This window comes from Heterocephalus glaber, unplaced genomic scaffold (genome assembly GCF_053883595.1).
Source record: "Heterocephalus glaber isolate CG9 unplaced genomic scaffold, H.glaber_assembly_v1.0 deba00001509, whole genome shotgun sequence".
NCBI classification, from domain to species: domain Eukaryota; kingdom Metazoa; phylum Chordata; class Mammalia; order Rodentia; family Bathyergidae; genus Heterocephalus; species Heterocephalus glaber.
In genome coordinates, this window is record NW_028258325.1 from 34,352,711 (window position 1) to 34,372,181 (window position 19,471).

At 39.5% G+C, this 19,471-nt stretch overlaps 1 protein-coding gene across 22 annotated transcripts in view; it reads left to right on the forward strand.

Annotated features, from left to right (window-relative positions):
* Limch1 (LIM and calponin homology domains 1) overlaps positions 1-19,471 on the forward strand; it is a 329,430-nt gene that overhangs the window by 306,554 nt on the left and 3,405 nt on the right. For 9 of the 22 annotated variants that reach the window (XM_087187521.1, XM_087187512.1, XM_087187517.1 and 6 more), the window contains 8 exons: positions 1,083-1,163; positions 4,952-5,044; positions 6,022-6,126; positions 7,182-7,309; positions 8,810-8,931; positions 10,861-10,984; positions 14,685-14,793; positions 16,425-16,527. In XM_087187521.1, the coding sequence (XP_087043647.1) occupies positions 1,083-1,163; positions 4,952-5,044; positions 6,022-6,126; positions 7,182-7,309; positions 8,810-8,931; positions 10,861-10,984; positions 14,685-14,793; positions 16,425-16,527 (865 nt within the window). Of the gene's footprint in view, positions 1-1,082; positions 1,164-4,951; positions 5,045-6,021; positions 6,127-7,181; positions 7,310-8,809; positions 8,932-10,860; positions 10,985-12,996; positions 13,084-14,684; positions 14,794-16,424; positions 16,528-19,471 lie in introns of all 22 variants that reach the window. The other 13 variants (XM_021262418.2, XM_087187511.1, XM_087187515.1 and 10 more) reach the window with 2 other exon arrangements.

Consider the following 19,471-nt stretch of genomic DNA (forward strand, 5'->3'; position numbering starts at 1 on the left):
AATAGTATTTACATATAACCCTTCACACATCTTCTCATATACTTTAAATCATCTCTAGATGCATTATAATACCTAATACAATGTAAATACTACGTAAGTAGTTGTTATTTGTATTGGTTAGAGAATAACAAGGAAAAACTCTGTATATGTTCAATACAGATGCTCTCTCTCTCTCTCTCTCTCTCTCTCTCTCTCTCTCTCTCTCTCTCATTCTCTCCTTGTGATGCTGGATATCAAAACCAGGGCCATTCATAGGGTAGGCAAATGCCCTACCACCCAGTTACACTCCCAATCCCTTTTGCATACTGTATTCTTGTTCATTCACTTGGTTCCCAAACTTGAAAGAACCTTCTATTATGATTGTTTTTTAAGTCTTTGGGTTTGAGTTTTTGTCTGGCTTTTGGATAGTATAGGTGACCACTGGTGAGTTAACCCAATTTAAGGAAAACTAGTATGGAAAAGCAATAGAGTACAAAGAGTTACCTTCTTCAAAATGTATTTCTGCTGAAATAACTGGTTCCATTGGCTTGGATCTAGGATCAGTACACAAAATCAACATATTATATGCAGGTGTGTGAATGCAATTACATTATCTATCACTTCTAACAAAAATGAAGCAAAGCCTTCACATTTCTGTGTCCAATTACTTCATATTTTCATTAGCTTTCAAAGAGCTCATAGAATCATTACAGCATCTTGGGAGTAAACTGAAGAAGGAATAAGATTTTCTAAAACGTTCTGATGCTGGGCACAGTCCTGTGGCTCACACCTGTATTTCCAGCAGTCTGGGGGACTGAGACAGGAGGATCACAAGTTCAAGCCCAGCCTGGCAACTTAAGGATTTAGCAAGATCTTGTCTCAAAATAAAATCTAAAAGAAGGGCTAGGGGAAGTGCAGAAGCCCTAGGTTCAATCCCCAGTGCTGGGGGAGAGGAGGCTTTTTCCACCAATGAGGACATTAAGATATGTGAAGGTTTTTGTGTGTCCATCTGGTGCTGAGCTAGAGGCTAGTTATCTTCTCTTGTCTGCCCTGCCCTTGAGGATGCAGCTCAATTTTGATCATGGTTTTATTTTTCTGAGCAGTTTAAGTTCTGGGCATGGGACCCAGAAGAAGAGCGGCGGCGACAGGAAAAATGGCAGCAGGAGCAGGAACGTTTGCTTCAGGTAGGACTGGATTTGCTGCTCTTCCCCCTTTCTTTTAGATGATCCGCTGCTAATTTCTGTTGCATTAAATCGATTTTTAGCACAGGAAATGGATGGTATCCAATTCTCAGAACCTGGTGAGTCTTATCACTTCATTTTGTGTCCAGGCAACAGAGAATCCTGTATCTAATTCTTCCTGTCAGAAAGTACAGTCCTGAATAAAAGGAAGAACTGTTCACATTAACACTTTGAAGAGCTCCCAGTATTAAGAGTCAGTTTACTCATTCATCACCTCTTTAATCACCAATTTCCAGCCCAAGTGACAGTGACAATGACAATGAATTATCTAAAAGCTGTTTAATAGCATGTAGGGGGATAAGATTTGGCCTCAGTTTGTTACGTCTGGCAGGGGTCTCTCATGGGGGGTTGGGGTCCCCCTTAATGATCCTCCAGGTCTCTTGAGGTCTTGCCCTCACTCTGGTGAAAAATGAAGAAGTGGGGCTCTTAGAGGAGAATGGGGGAGTCACAGCTGGCACAGTGAGAAGCAGAAGTTTATTTAAAATGTGGCAAATGCAGAGAAAGCAGAAGAGAAGCTATCTTAGCAGCAGAGTGGTGCTACAAGATAGGGGGCATCCCACTCAGGATGCCTGGTGAGTATGGGATGTGCCCATACATATAGGGATAAAGCTGTTTTGTTGATCAGTGGGGGCTAGGCCAATCAGGGTCTTAGCCTTTGTTTCTGGGAAGGGGACAAGGTCAACACACAGTAAATGTGAGTAACACTTTCATAAGGATACAATAGGTTACGTTTTCTCAAGTACATGGTACACAGATAGGCATGTAATGATTTTACAGTTATCACCCACGGATATAATTGTCAGTCATAGATAAGCATGTGATGATCTTATAATGTTAGTGACCCGTGTTTTGGTTTATGTTTCTCTAAGTGCCCCTACATCCCCCCTCTGACTCCATCATCCTACTTCTATAGGGTGGGGGTGCAGGGCAATGATTGCTCTGGCTGGTTAGGGGCAATGTGAGGGCAGATGATGGGTGGTGGTCGAGGAGGGACTATGGAGGTGGCTGGGGTACAAGGAGGCTGGTAGCTCCATAGTAGGCTCCATCTGTAGGACCATCTGCATCTTGATAGCATTGCCGCTGGGTAGACAGGAGTGTGAGACTGCATCCTGTCAGTGAGATTGTTTGTTGTGACACAAAGGCCATGTCTCCTCTATTTAAAGGGCCTGGTCTTGTATCTAACCCTGTCTAAGGGTCTCAGCTACCCTTGCAAGTTCAGTTCCTCAAGTAGAAACATTTGCTCTGTCTTTGAATAAAAGCTGCTAATTATCAATTCTGCAAGAATTCTGGGAGCAAATTTGTTATGCTCCCTATTTGTTCCATGGATTAACAGGGCTTCTAAAAGCAACTAGTAAACTTAAAAACTAACCTATATTAAGTAGTTGGGATGTGCCAGGAACTTCATTTGGTGCTTGACATATTTAATCTGAACACAAACCTTCAAAGTATGTCTTTTTCAGCCCATTTGCAATTAAAGAAACTAAAGCTAATGGAAACTCAATTAATTGCCAAAATCATGCCGCTGACAGGTTGAACTTGGATTCAAATTCAAGTCTGTGTGACTATAAAACCCAGTCTCTTTTAACTCTGTTCTCAAAAATTACTGAAGTTACCAAAAAATCATAAAGAAGAAGAATGTTAGATCTCAATAAGTTGATGACTTTCTGCTGCCATGTAGAAAGTGACACTTAATGCAAGTTTATTTTACCTACTTTTTCTTTCTTTTTTTGTTTGTTTTGATCCTTTTTAGCCTAATTCCCAAGAGTTGGGGTGATTTAGATAGTTAATCAGTTGTAACGTGGCTTTAGGTCTGCCAGTCAAGTTTGGCACTTTTGAAAATTGCAGAAGTTTAGGCTTCAACAGCAAAACGTTAGTGAAACCTGATTCTTCAAGTCCAGAGCCATCAGGACTTTTAGACTAGTCCTGGCCATCTGCTATTGTTTTGAATATCAAGTGCATATTCCTCAGCTAAATGGTCAACAGTCAGGAATCACAAATTCCATGGAGTAATGGAGTGCACATCCCAGCATGGTGCTGTCTGTGATGCTCTGAAGGGCAGCCAGGCTTACAGATGAGGCACCAGGCATGTATTGCTCCTGTCCCACTGAAGTTACCTGGTACAGTATCATGGGTTGTTCAAAGAGGGGCATGTGTGTACTTGTGCATGTGTGTGTACGATTGGCACAGACAAGCTGCATCTTTCAGTCCCTGTACCCTCAGATCATTGTCCTGGTGAAGGAGACAGGGAAAGTAAGGGGTGTTCCTGGAACCAATAATCCTGAGAAGCTTTACTTGTTTTTTAGATTTTCTGTAGTTTGGGGGATCTATTTCCTCTATCCTGAAAAGCCCCCTGAAGTCCAGCTCCAAAACTTTATAATACCCAGTTTGGGGAATAAGTTTTTACCTGGTATCAAAGAGCCTCGGCCATTGGTTGACCAGCAGTGCTTGAGCTAGAACATTAATCGGAGCACTTGTCTCTGGACATTCCAGTGAAGTCCTTTAGCTCCTAAGATAATGTCAGAACAGGTGTTCACGGGGGGAAATCCCAGTGCCTGCCGATGCAGACATGCACAGACTTCTTTTAGCCTCCAAGAGAGGATTTATAATGATCAGCCTAAAATCCTGGAGGGTATGCAGGGATTCCTCTGTCTCTGTCATGTCAGGATGCCACTCCCAAGACTCCCGGTGTCGGTTCTCATTTCAAGCATTCATTTTAATCTCCACTCATTCATTTTTCCAAGCAGCTGTCAGGAACTCCAGTCACATTTATTGGTGGCCTTCCTTATTCAGGGTATTTTAGTTTCCCCCCAAAAGTTGTGATACTGCTGCACTTTCTGAACGTAAGAATGGAGTTCTGATGCAGAAGTATTCTAAAGGGTGTTTAAAAACTGCTCTTATAAATGAGGAAGGGGGTTGGTGGAGGGGAGAGGAAAGGGAGTAATGGGGATGAAAATAATTTTTTAAAAATGCATCTACCAGTATACCAAAATGAATCTCATTATTCTCTATTACTAATATGCACTGATTTTTTTAAAAAGCTGCTGTAATTCAAAAATTACTGTAAGCTGGAAAGGCTTTATTTTGGTACAATGGTGAAAAGCAAAGAACAATTCAGCTATTCAGCTGTCATCTTGTCAACTTTGGATCTTGCCGTATTGTCTGTCTTATAAACCTACAAGGTTTTAAATCTTTTGTTAAACTCTCTTTGGCAGTAATGTGTTTCTTTTCTTTTCTTGGGGGAAGTTGGTGTTAGGGGAACTGGGGAACGATCCCATGACCTTACATGTGCTAGCCAAGAACTCTACCACTGAGCTACACCCCCAGCCCAGCAATCTATTTCTATTAGTAGAATGGCAAAAACTCACCTCTGAAGGGTCCAGTTGAAGCAGACTGTTGGTTTACCCTATGTAGAACACAATTCAAGTTAAGGAATAATGTTGAATTTTTTTCAGCTCTTCTCTTTCCACAAGCAAATTTCTATTTCTTAATCTAAAGAGTAATTCTACAAAATATAACAGCAGAGAATACTACTGCCAACTGAATTTTTATGTTCCTAAGATTTTTGAGTACCACACAATACTGTTCCTCTCTATGACATAAGTTAATTAGACTTAGAATGTTACCACAGGAAAAAATTTTGCCACATGTTGGACATGGCGTGTTAGAGCAGGAAAATCCCAGTGATGTATGCAGTGATCGCTTTCAAACAATCTATGGGCGTTCTGTGACAGGAGCGATACCAGAAGGAGCAGGACAAGCTAAAAGAAGAGTGGGAAAAGGCCCAAAAGGAGGTGGAAGAAGAAGAACGCAGATACTATGAGGAGGTAGGAAGTTCTCGAGGAATTTGTCCTCGTCATCCCAGTTCCTCCAAGTCTGTCCCTATCTTTTGTGTCTGTGTCATGTGTATGTGTGTGGCTTTAGGTTTTTGCTCACTGCAGAGCTTCCATTTCCAACCCCTTTGAAAGAATTACATCCTGTTGGCTGTAAAAGACCACAATTCCTCCTAAATATGGGTTGTGTCAAGAGTGTGTTGAGCCATAGTCAGGGAGACAACATGATTATATCTTTCTTCCAGATACAGTCTGGTTCTTGATCTGTCTTACAGGCATAACGTGAAAGAATCAGTTCATTTATGTATTTTTAGGCTTGTTTATAGCAGGCATATTTGGTAGTAATGAATTAACTTTATAGAATACTTTGGATATTTTGGCTAAATGAGTATATCCTTACTACTGTATTCACTATACAGTACTAAAGAAATATGGAGAGGAGAATTTGATTTCATTTTATTTTTTAATTAACAAACCAGACCATGTTACAGAATTTGAAGGTGGGTACATTTTGTGTATGTTATCTAAAATTTGTTTATGATTAGTATTGTTGTGAATTTTGTCTTCAACAATAATTTTTGTATATAGTCAGACCCCAGTTCTTTTTGGGGGGTTGTGTTTACCGGGGATCGAACTCAGGACCTTGCACTTGTGAGGCAGGCAGTGACACCACTGAGCTAAATCCCCCGCCCCCTAATAACATTTCTTAACTAAGCTTTTTGAGTCACACAAATTAATTCAGTCTTTAGCTTTCTACAGTCAGTGCTTATTTCTAAGTCACTGCCCATAGAGAGTATTGGATGATTTGCATGCTTTAAAAATGATGTTTTTAAATGCTTGCTTCTTCACAGATATTCTGATTTTTTTCTTAAGTTCCTTAATGTAATTTTTCTCTTTTTTTCCTTGATGTAATTCCTCTCTTGGCAAATATGATTATTCCCCCTTTTATTGATTCTTGTCCTTCCCCTTAGGAGCGTAAGATAATTGAAGACACTGTGGTGCCATTTACTGTTTCTTCAAGTTCTGCAGACCAGCTGTCTGTGTCTTCCTCTATCACTGAAGGCAGCAGGACCGTGGTGAGACCATCAATTAAAAGCAATTTGTGAAAGAAATAACCCTAAATAGAAGTATAAAACCACAATGCCAAATTTCCCCACCAAACACAATAGTTGGAAACCAGGCCTGGCGGTTTCCCCCAGAACCACGTTGGTGCTGCACGGCCATTGCACACTCTGTACTGTCACTGCTTCAGAGAGGCAGTAAAGTCATTGCAGCACACAGGCCAGCAGGCTGTAGGTAGCAAAGCTATGTGCTGGAACGTTCTGCTCACTGCCTCACTCCTGGATCGCTCCTTCCTTCAACAGACATTCATTTCTCTCTGCCAGGCCAGACCTTTTCTTGCACTGTTCGGCAGCAGCAGAGATATCTGCATTATGTTCTCCACCAATTCCAGGAAGGTTGCTTCTAACCCCGAAAGTTCCACAAGAAATTGGCATTTGTCTTTGAGGGCTGGAGAAAGACAGAAAGGCTGCTGTACCTCCACATCCCCCAAGTAAGGTCATGGAGGCACTGAAAGGAAGTCATACCAAAACCTGCATAGTCTACAATCTACACACAAAATAACCTATGGATAGCAGGCAAACGTTTGTTTTGAAACAAGCAGTCCTGTGACTTGGTTTTATTTTGACAAGGGGATTTTCTAACCAGTTCCCTTCATAGTATGACTTTAGAGACACAGAGATTCCAGATTATACATTTATTCCAAGTAATTGGAAATCAATTAGGATCTATTAATTTGGGTAACTGTTCTTTACACTGTAGGCAATGTGACTGAAATATGCTTCAAATATTTAATGACCAGAGATAAATGTTGTCCAATACATTTGAAAATTATATTTAAGTCAGGAATGGTGGCACATGCCTGTAAAACAAGCACTCTGAGAGCCTGAGGCAGGAGGATTGTAAGCTCAAGCCCAGCTGGGCAACTTAGTGACTTAGCAAGACCCTGTCTCAAAATAAAAAATAAAATAAGGGCTGGGGGTATAGTTCAGTGTGAATGCCCTGGGTTCAATCCTCAGTACCAGAAAACAAAACATCTATATGAATATGATTATCCTTGTTTTCCCCTTAGAATAAGACAGATTTGGAAAACTGTCATGATGAAGAAAGAGAGAGAAAACAGAAGGAACCACTCCAGGGGAATGATAATGACATATTGCATCAAACCAAGGAAAGTGATCTGCTGGAGGAGAAGGGCAGGTATGAGCCCGTACGAGGCTGTCCATGAAAATTCACAAAACCGAGTTCTGCCCATTCGTCATTGCTAATGCAAATCATAGTCAGCTTTGAAATGATCATTCCAGTAATACATTACATATTGCTTGAACATATTGTAATAGCTCTGAAGTCAGTGTCCTTATGCTCTTGAATATAAATAGGCTTATTTTTAAATAGGCAAAATGTTTTTTAAATAAGAAGAAACAGTATAGATCATCAGAGGAGCCTGTTGTCGATTCAAAGAATTGTCAGTCAGTTCACTGAAGTGGTTATGGTGTTTGGAGCGGTAATGGTTGAAACCAGGCCCTGGAGTCTCATCTACCATGCTTGCACTGTGGACCTGAGCGTGCCTGTTACTATCCCCTATGCTGTGAGAAGCCACGTTTACCCTAGGTGATGATATAAAGGGTAGCCGACTAGTTACTTGTTTGTGGTACCCCCACCCCTTCATGACTCCAGTATGTTCCATGAGGGGGAGATCAGAAAAGAAGCCAGAAAACCCTGGAACCCTCAGGGTAGCTCAGACTGGAACAGACTGGGGTAGCAATGGCTATGATGGGCTTATTGATGACACTGAGGCCTGACCTGGAAGGAACCCACAGAATGCCCAGTGGCATCACTTAATGTTCGTTTTGAGATAAATGTTTGCCTCTGGGGTCTGAGATACCAGCCAGGTCATAGGAAGTAGGCATGCATCTGCATACGTATACAGCATCCCAGGGGGCCCAAAGGCAGGAGAGGCTTTCCAAGTGTCATTTTTGGACTGGCTGGGAGGTCAGCTTTGCTGGGGAGGTTTTGCTCCGAATTCTCTGGGGTTTGTCAACTAGAAAGCTGTGTGCAGTGTAAGTAAGCTTTAGGAGCTAAGGGCCTGTGTCCAGAGACACACTGACTTTGGATAACCACATCTTTTTCAGTTATTAACAGAGACTTTCTAGTTTTTTGAAATCAAAACTCCTGGTCAGGAAGATTTGAATGATGCCAAAAAGGATTTTATGTTCATTTTTGCTAGTTCTTTATATAGGCATTTCGTAAGAATTTTTGTTAGTTCTCCCAAATGTCCTCTGTGTCACCAGAAACTTTCTTTGTATCTCCTCCATCTCTCCTTTCCTTGCACACAGAAGCTACTGAAGGCCCAGTGGATTACCACAAGCTGCAGAGGTCCCATGTGGTGCAGATGATTTCTTCAGTAATCCCTCTCTTGCGAAAATGGAGGAGTTTCCAGTTAGCTCCCCCATCCCTTGAAATGGTAGAATGAATAGCTTTGTGGGCAGGCAGAACATTGCAAATGACAATTTCTTTGTAATATTTAATATGTAATAAAACATTAAATAATAATAGTTTAAAATGAAAAGAATAAGTAAACAATCCCATTTCTCTTTTTCAGATTATAACTGGTACTTCCATACCCTAAGTGCTAGGACCAATAAGTTTAATCCAGTTGCCTTTATCTCTGTTCTGAAATATGTTTCTTTATTTTAACAGCCCATCACAAGGGCCATGGACTCCTTCTGAGAATTCTGCATCCAAAGGAATCCATCAGGTCCATCAGCTGGATACAGAGGTTGGGGCCCCATTCGGTGGGACAAACCCACAGCTAGTTCAGGGTAAGAAAGGAGACTAAACTCAGAATTTAAATTATCGTAAGACCTCCATATTGTCCAGACAGATATGACCTCTGCTAGCTATAAACTTCTTTTTAAGTGTCCCAGACCTCAGTATATAATGAATGAACTCCTATCATCAAGACCTGAAGCTTATGTGGTATCACTGAGGACCCAGTGAGGGCTGAGCAGGATATATACTTACATATATTTACAAAAAGCCTTCAACTTTGATAAGAAACGTATTTTGAGACTTCCTCCATTTTCCTTATTTCTCCACTGGACTTAATCTCCTATAAAATGCTTATAAGCTTTACAATGCACATGGCCAGGCTAAGAAAGTCCTAATACCTTCCCTGCCAGAGACACTCTTGTTCTCACCTGTGCCCCCATATTCAGGCTCCCCACAGTGAAATTCAAAGATTTGAAAAAAAAAAAAAAAAGATAACAGAAGGGAAAAAATGGAAACAAAGCTTTTGTAAACAAGGAGGGAACCAGGGTTGAAGGGAGGGGAGGGGAATGGGGCAAAAAGAAGAATCAAGATGTATCATGTGACAGGTACAAGATCCCTACGATGAATGTGATCATCATGTGTATCAAAAGTGCACCAATACAATTAGTTGAAAAGATCATATTCTGCATGCCACTGAGACTTCCAGTGTCAACTCCATGAATGCTGCAAGGCTTCTGCATTTTGACCCCCTTTGATTTTCAATTTCCTGTTGGTGTGGCTTTTCACCTTGTTTAAATTTTTTAATTTTTTTTACCACTAAAAAAGCTTCAAGAGTTTCTGCTGCTGGCAGATACTTCTTGACTTAGTTTAAAGGTAAAGGGATTAAAGAAGGGTGAGTTAAGAGGGTAAAAAGCTGACCATAGTAAGTGTGTTTAGAGCAAAGGCAAATTTGGCTAAGTATTTAGAGGAGATTCTCTCATTGCAAAGACAAAATACCTGGCACCAAAAGTTAAAGGGGAAAGGGTTTATTTTGCTCCCAGTTTGTAGAGCTTTCAGTCCATACTCACCTGGCTCCAAGGCAACGATAGCAAACAGCCATCGCAGAGGAGAAACAACATGGCACACACAGGGTAGCAAAGGTAACAAGGGACTTTAAGAGCATCTTTCTTCCCCTTTTATCTTATTCAGACGATTTAGGGCAGGCAGCACTCACGCCCTTAATCCTAGTGCCCTCGGGCCTAGTCCCACAATGAATCAATCACACACTCTAGATTCAGCCACCTAGAAAAAGCATGAGGCTTTAGGGGAGACAGGTACATCTAAACACAAGCCATAACAGGAATCAATGGCAATGTGACTTTTACTGTAATAAATTTTTAAAAATTTAAACATTCTAAAAATTATAACTAAAAAAATTTAGTTAAGCAAAAAACACTTTCAATGGTGGAATTAGTGAATTTGGCCTTGTATTTTGAGCACATTTTTATTCATATATTTATATGGATTGATCATCATAAGTAAGCATAGACTTGTATATGGCCCCATCTAGAGATACCCTATATATCCTGTACCTCTATGTAGATGCCGTGTGGGTTTAAACCGTATCACAGTTGGCATAACCCATGGGTTAGGGAAAGCAATGAGTATTTACCAAGTTTTAGAAATTATGTCCCAAGTTATAATTGCATCCTCTCAAATTTGCTTTCTCTAGTGCATAAGAAATCAGTACTTTGAGTATTATTATTATTATTACATCAGAAATCACTGAGGCAAAAGAGCCTGGTTCCAGATCTTCTTTGCTTCCAGAACTAGTTGACAGTGCAGGGAATGCGTTGGCCACTCCGGCCACCCGGTGCCCACAGGCTCCATGGAGCTGATGTGAGATCTCAGCAAGCATCGGCACGTTAAAGAAAGGGGACTTATGAAGCACGAAGTTGACACTACTGAGTACAAAGTTTGTGTTCTGTTCTTGGCCTCAGATCCATCCCAGAATCAGCAGGTACCAAACCCAACAACATACATGTCAGAAGATGTGAAGCCAGAAACCCTCCTGCTGCATAAAAACCTTAACCATCAGATTGAGTCTCCAAGTGAAAGGCAGAAGTAAGTAAACAAATGATATGGATGTGGGATTTTTTAAAAACATATTGACTCTGGAAGGGAAAAAACTCAAAAAAGGTGATGGCAAGATGTCAGCAGCACTTTTGTGCTCTTTCTCAATTTGATTTCATTGACATAGTAACATGTATTTATGGAAGTTTAAGACAGCCTTCCTGGCAAGTAAATAATCACTCTGAATTTATCAACTTATATGGGAAAATGTCATATTCTTAACCCACAAGTCTAAATATTTGGAAAAATTTGCAAGTCTGTTGTACTAGTAACTTACTTGAGTTAAACTATCTCAGAGCCTATGAACAAATATTCTTCCAAGGAAAACATTGTTATTTTCCTATTATTATGCTCTCTCATTAAGGTAGCTACCCTAGGCTACCTTTTAATTTTGTAAGAACTCTATTTTTTTATATTAATAATAGATTCTATCATTTTTATGTGTTTCAGTATAATAGGCACTATATTGAAGAGTTTACAAATATTTCCCTTTTTCTTATTCTAACTCACTGAACCCATCCAATGAGGAGTTTATGAAGTTGTTGTTCCCATAAGGAAATTAAGCCTCAGGGAAGTTAAATAACTTACCCATAATATTTGACTGGTTAAGTAGTAGAAGAATTCAAAATGAACCACACTTTTACAGAAAAATCCAATTTAAGCCAGAGGTTTCTTGTAATCATACTTGTAGAAGTGCAACATTTATTTTACTTTAACCAGTCATTCTACCTAGAGCCAGACCATCTGGATTCAAGTTTGTCTACAAAGCATCTTCAGCAAGTTACATAATTTTTCTCTGCCTTAGTTTCCTCATTCATAAAATGGGAATGATAATAATATCTACCTCACAAAGTTTTATGGGTAGCAAAAAATAAGTACTGTATAGTGCTATATAGATGATGATGATAACTGTGTTGTAAGAAAAAAAGGTTCAGTTTTTGCCCTACTTTTCTTGTTAGGTTTTCCTTTTCCTCAATGCAGTATTTGGACCATTTTCCCCTTTCCTGTCTATCCAGTTTCATTTCTAAATAGACACCAGAGTCAACAGGAGCTCAGTCACATAGGTGCCATTGTTATTGTTGCTTAGTGTAGTGACTTTTAGCTGTTTTTCAAGGTGTGATACTTACACTGGAGGTTCTGGATGAAAACCCGATGTTCTGGAAAAGAAATTCTCTGCCTAAGCGGGGAGGTTGGGGTGGTGAGGGGCTCAAGGAGTTAACTGAGAGCAGAGGGTGGATGGACTCAAGCTTTGTTTTCTTCTGTGATGGTATTTTTCTTTCCCTTGTTCTTTTCTGTGTTCTACCCCTCTCTTTACAAATGAAATTAAATTTTAAAATTCAGAGTCCAGAAGTGACAACCAAATGACATGCAGGACTCATATGCAAGCCACAGCATCTGCACCGCCCTACCGGCAGCCTCTGGCTGGAGACAGCTCGTGTTCCTCACTGCCAGCCTGTGGCATGGTGGTTGCTAAATATTTTGAATATCACCCTTCATCACGTGAACCCAAGGTGGAAACCACCTTGCTGAAAATGCCTCCTGTCAGGTCTGCCCTGTATTCCTGGGCTCGCTAGAGTTGTTCCCTAGATATTCACTCATTTCTCCCTCAACCAGGTTCACAGTATTTATAGCCATCTCATCATGTAAAAACAGTCTGGTGAACAACTTTTAAAAGAATCTCAATTTTAAGTAAAGAAGAATTAAACTACAAAGAAAGATTAGAAAATTATTCTGGTTTTTCTATTTAGCAGTGCCAGCATGCCAGCCTGGTTCTGATTGTATGTAGCCAAGGCAAGTATACTACTTACTAGACAGAATTACTATTTTATTTTATTTTCCCCCAAAAAAGCTAGTGTTAGAAGACTCTGTGGTCTCTAATTTGTTTGTCAACGAAGGTTGTTTTTATTTTTGGGGTTTTTTTTTAATTTAAAAATGTCTTTTCTTTTGGAATTGTGGGCCTCTGTTGACCTGTCATAATTTTTGGCTCCTTTACCGTGTTACAGGAAAGGCCCTCGAGAGAACTTCCAGGCTGGGCCCTTGTCCCCCTGTTCTCCCACCCCTCCTGGCCAGTCACCAAACAGGTACAAGAGGTCAGCAAGCCTTCCCAAGGTTGCTCTGTGCGGACTCCAGCTCGCCAGGCATTACTACAGCTGAATTGGTGCTTGCCAAGTGATTTGGGGGGATTTGCTGTCCACATCTCTTCCCACACACACAGAAACGGCAGGAAGGAAAACATCCTCCATCTGCTTGTGATAGAAAGAGTCAAGTGTGTGACGTTGGCATGCTGTGACCATAAGACTTTAATTACATTCTGTGGAACCTGCAATCTAATAACAAAATGCACCAGACAGCTGCTGGCTTCCCCAGTGGCGCCTTTCCCTCTGTGGCAGCTCAGCCTTCTAGGCAGGGTCCGCTGATGGCTCTTCCTGAGAACCAGGCAGGCTGGGAAGCCAAACTTCACCTTCTCTTTCACCTACTATGGCTCTTAATAATTGCTTCTGGACATTAATTGGGCCAAATGATATTCTTAAAAGCTACCTGAATTTCCATTCACTGGAAGGACAAATTATTAAGTACTCAGAGGTTTTTGTTGATGTTGAAATTTCATTTATCTACTAGATAAGAGGGAAATCCTAATAAACAGGTTTTGATTAGGACAAATCTTCCTCTTTTCTGTGGTATTCCTTTCTGTTTCCTCTGTCCCTCTGTATCACCTTGGCTTTCAAATGACATTGTATATTTTTAAATTTCTTGTGTAATTCCCAAGGCTTTTCAGATCACAAACGTCACTGCAATCTGATCTTAGCTGTAGGAAGGCTGCCCTGAGGACAGCCACCCACTTTCAGATGGGTTGTTGACTGTGTGCTCTTCCCTGGCATTGGTCTGCTGAGTTTGTTCTGACTATTTATTAAAGGGCACTACACTAGGGGCCGCAAAAGTACCAAGAAGAGGTAGAGGCAACCCTCCCATCCAGGGGTTTGCAATTGAGAGAGATAGCAAGTGCTTAAATTATAGGTTCAGTGTTTGCACTGTAGGAAGCAGTAGAGATCACCTATCCATCCCTCTCCCTGTACAGGTGGAAGGGAAACCAAAGTGAATTCTTCATAGCAGAACACAGAACTTGGTAACAGCACAGATTAGACCCTATATCTCAGGGCCCTTTGCCTTATTCCTGTTTTGTCATGTAACAATTGACTCCATATTTTTAATCAAAATTTTTTCCATAATGAGTGAAAAGAAATGCCCTAGAAGGGCAGTGAACCATTTATGGAAAATATTAAAGCAATATTGGAACCTTAGTAAAGCTAAGCTTCATTGTCTTTTAGGATTTATGAAAACATAGGGTGAATACATTGAATCATTCCAAGGTATCTGAATAGACTACCACATAAACTTATTGGAACAAAAATCTTACACACACACACACTCATATACATACACTCATGCACACTTATACTAGAATAAGAACCGCAATGGAAGCCTATTGTATCTAATCTAGTACTTGTTATCCAGCAGTTGTTATAACCAATACTTAATTTCTTATTCATTGTCAGTTAAGTAATTCTCATTTCACTTATGACATAAGCATTTTAGTAATCCATGTTTGCATTTTTGCATGATGTTATATATTTGTGTTTGGCCAATTACGCTAAACTGAAATATGTATTATTACATGTGTTTGTCACCCTAGGTCTATAAGTGGGAAGAAACTGTGCTCTTCCTGTGGGCTTCCATTGGGTAAAGGAGCTGCGATGATCATTGAGACCCTCGATCTCTATTTTCACATCCAGTGTTTTAGGGTACGGACTTCTTGCTCTTCTCTCTGAGTGGAATTTCATGCTTTTCGGTGTTTTGGGAAATTTGTTATTTGTTAGTTTCTGCCTTAAATCTTTTACGGCTGCGTGGATTTATTTGTAACTTAATGTATTTGCTGTTTCTTAAACTCTTGTGGTTTCATGTCAAAGAGTTTTTGTCTTTGACCTAAGTAAATGGGTGTATCTAGTTACAAAATTGTAGTTCTCAGAATGACCATGTTTGTAATCTCAGTTTGAGTATCATTCCTAGAAGCTGCCTTGCCTACCTAGACTAAGTCAGTTGCCTTTGTTGTAGAACTGTAAATGGTCATTATCACTCATCATTGTATTATTTCATTATTGGCTTCTCTAATAAATTATAAACTCCGTAAGGGCAGGAACCATCTCTATCTTGCTCTCTTTCCTCTGTACCTAGCCAAGTAGCCATCAATAAATATTTGCAGATGAATGAATTAATGAATGAACTGCAACCAAATCTTCTGCTAATAAATAGATGAGGTAACCAGTTATAGCTGATTTATTATACAGTTAATAAGTTGAACTCTATCAGCATATCCTGTCCTTTTTTCCACTGATGGACACATTTCAAATTAATAAATAACTTTAGAAGCCAAATCTTCTATCTCTAAAAGTCAGTCATTTCTTTTTCTTCATAATGGTGACATACTTTCTTTTTCCTTCTGGAATTTTGTTTGTCCTACTTCTTGGTAGTAGTAGCTTCCTTAATTATAAAGTAAACTAGTATGAGTTAAAAATAACTCCCACTTTGCGTGTAAAGTAAGAGATAGTGAGCAAAGTTAGCTCTAAATTATTAATTTAAAAATACTAGTAACTGCATGAAAGTAAGACACCATAGATAAAACACAGTGTGTATACAGCTTGTAACATAATTTGGATGAAGATTCCCTCTGCCCTGGGTGACCATAGGGCATGAATCAGAGACTGGTCCTGATCCCACTGCAAGGGGCTAGCAACTAGACCAACCCCCAGTGCCACCCTCTCTGGTATGAACTGCAGAGTAGCTGCCACTATTTCTTCTATCCTCTGGCCATTTGGCTAAAAGGAGTTCCATTCCCAAGGGATTTTTTATTCTGGGGTCCCTGCCTTTAATGTGGAAATATAAAATGAAATCACTTTTCCTAGTAGTTGTTGTCTGGTAGGACCTAACAACAAGGCTGGAAAGCCTTTAAAGGTTATTGATAGTCAAGTTGAAATTGATGATCTGTTGTTTGTGTGCTTATTTGAAACCACTGAGGTTTAATCTGTTTAAAATGGTTCTTCCATCTTGAGAAATAGTGTATTATAAAGTTTAAAAGGATAGGCTTTCAGTCAATGAGATATGACTTACCAGCTTCACAGCCTTAGGAAAAATCCACTAACCTCTTTGAACTCATGTCCTTCTCTGTAAGATGTAAGGAGTTGTTAAAATAAAATGCTCAAAGTATTTTTACTTTTGCTGTAAGTTGACTCTTGGTATGGCATCTAACACATAATAGATGCTCAACAATGTGGAGATTGTAGAAGTGACTAGTGTGTCATTAACACAAATAGTTATTAATCATGACAAAGAACCAGTTCTCTATGCATCCTTTAACCACTGTTCTTTTCCCCTGCAGTGTGGAATTTGTAAAGGACAGCTTGGAGATGCAGCGAGTGGCACTGATGTCAGGATTCGAAATGGTCTTCTTAACTGTAATGATTGCTACATACGATCCCGAAGTGAGTATGCGGAAAATGCTCCAAGAGGAGTGGGTACAAGTATACATGTGCATAGAAGCACATTTAGGAATTCACATACTTTCCCTTGGCAGTGGAGTCCCCTGCGCTGAGAGGAAGGATTCTTAACATAAAAGAAGAAGGCTCAACAATGAAATAACCTCTTATTTACCACTTGTTTCTCACTGGAAGTTACTAGTGGTGTGGATAAATTCTGTTTATCCAAATGTGCATAAACACATGACCAGGTAAAAAGTGAAGGGCAAGTTCAAGGAATTGCCTAAACTGGTCGTGTTAAGATGGAAGAAGGACTTAAGATCTGAAACACTGTTCTTTGGTCAGGTGTGTCTTTAGAAGACCAGTACCATTTCAGGATGCTCAATGTGGAGAGTGACTCTCTACTGTTTATCACTTGCTTTTAGCCAAAAGGCCAAGAAGCAAGCTCTCCACCGTTTATCAAACTGAGCACCAACTCATTGTCATCATGCCCTATATACAGGAGTTTCATTATGTAATATGATTCTATTCCCAACCAAATTGAAAGTTCCTTGAGAGACAAAATGATAGATTCTACTTCTCTATGGATTCCTCCTCCCCTTTCAATACCTTAGCACATAATCAGAGCTTAACAAATATTTGCTACCCTGGAGTTCATTTGAGCAGCCTGCTTGCTCTCTGATGTTCTATATGGGTCAAATGTCCCAGGTTCATGTTCCTTTTGGGAACACCAGGGGGTGCTGTTGCCCAGCTGCTATTATAGAAATTCTGAAACTAGCTAGTGGCTGCTGAATTCTTCCTGGGACTCTGTCAGGAGTCCTGGTAACTAACCTAACATGAGGAGACCTTTCAACGCAAATTCACCATGCAGAAACACTTCAGAAAAGTGAAGAGATAGGGTTCGAAATTCAGTTATGTTTTATTTCTCAAAGTAAGTAAAGTAGCATTTTCATTGCCTTTTTGCATGACCTTTAATTCTGCAAGACTGAAAACTTGAAGAATAAAAATAGATAGTAATTTACTATCTATTGCTATCTCCTGCTCCATGCTTCCAGAGAGCTGATATTACAGGCATGGGCCACCACACCCAGCTACAGTGAACATTTCACTTGAAGTCAGAACAATTCCAGTTTAGAGCCACTGCCATCAAACTAAACTATTTATGCCATGTATTACATATATGACTACTTTTATACCATGTGTTTTATATATATTAAAATAATGATGCAAACAGTGTACCCCATATGCTGTAAATATACATAAAGACATAGATACATACGTACATGGACCTTGATTAATCCATCTCTACTCTTTAAACCAGAATTTCTTTGTTTTGTTTTTATGCACTAAGAAGGAAAACTAAACCCTTTTCTTCCAGGTTTCAAAGTGAATTTTTCCATCTTCTGTAAATGACACTTTTTCTCAAGTGCATGGGCTGAATGTGAATCGTAGAATCAGAAGAGGGCACTGTTAGGTTGGAGGACTGCAAAGGGAGATTTGAAAGTGCTGTTGATCTCAATTCCTTTCATAATCTAAAGCGCTTGAAGGATAGATGCCAACAGAACAAACCTGAACCCACCTCTGAGTGACAGTGACCTGTTTTCATCCAGATTTGTTTTTAATTGAGAGGTTGAGTTGAGTGATTCATTGTCATTTCTTTTGGAAATTAGTTTTTTGGATCTAAGCCAGGAATTTTTCTCTTATGTATACAAATGTAAAGGACATTAACTGTTTTTAATTTGAAATCTAAAGACTAGAATTGTGGACTTCCTGTAACAAGATGAAAAATAAGAAAGTGATTTGGAAGTCTACAAATACGATTTTTTGTTTATTTTACATTTTAAATGTAATGTTTTATTAGGAGTCTTTAAGAAATACTGAGAAGAAAGCAAAAAGGCCCCATTATGTTTCTGCCTAGATATTCAAAAAATCAATAAATAAAAGTTATAAATGACATAAGATTTGAAATTTTGAAATTGTTCAGACACATGCCAAATTAAAAGTGAAAATGTCACCAGGGATTTAGCTCAGTGGTTCCACCACCTGCCTCACAAGTATAAGGACCCAAGTTCGATCCCCAGTACCAAAAAAAAAAAAAAAAAGTATAAAAAAGTGAAAATGTCTAGAGTTATCACTTTCTAATAATTTCTTTTTTCCGTTTAAGCCAATTTTTATTAGTGCATGTTTCAGCACATAATGATTACATTCCTCATGGGGAGTTGGGGTGTGTAACACATCTTAATTCTTTTTTCATCCTTCCCTTCCATCACCCCCTTCTGATATAGGGGGGCAGAGATGCAACTCCCAAACCTACTAGGTATCCAAAAGTTCCTGTTCTCTAAAATCGAAGAGTGAATTCTAGGAACAACAGAGGTTAAGAGTAGGAAAAATTTATTGAGAGAAAGAAAGCTTCTAAGAGAGACAGGAGGGGGACCAGAAAATGGGTTGCCCTGTCTAATTGCTTACAAGATAGCTAATTAACTCACCTATCTACAGTACCCCCTCCATCCCTTGATCCCATTCCCATGTGAGAAAGACCTGTCTCCCTACTTCTTATTATCTATTTTTTATTTTGTTTTTTCTTTATACTTTTGGCTTCTCATATAAGAGAAACCATTTGATATTTAAGTATGTATGTCTGATTTATTTCACTTAACATTATAGTCTCAAGGTGCATCCATTTTTCTATAATTGAATCAAATCTATCCTTTCTGGCAAAGTAGTATCCCACTGTGTATAAATACCATATTTTCTTTATCCATTCGTTTGTTAATGGGCATATAGGCAGTTTCAAGATTTAGCTATTAGGAATTAGGCTGTTATAAACATGGGTATGCAACTTTCTAATAATTTCCTGGGGGTAGGGACAGACTGGGTATTTGTATATGTACCAAATGCATTTGCACACCCAGAGAAATATATGTGCATGATGTATCTACCTGTATATGTG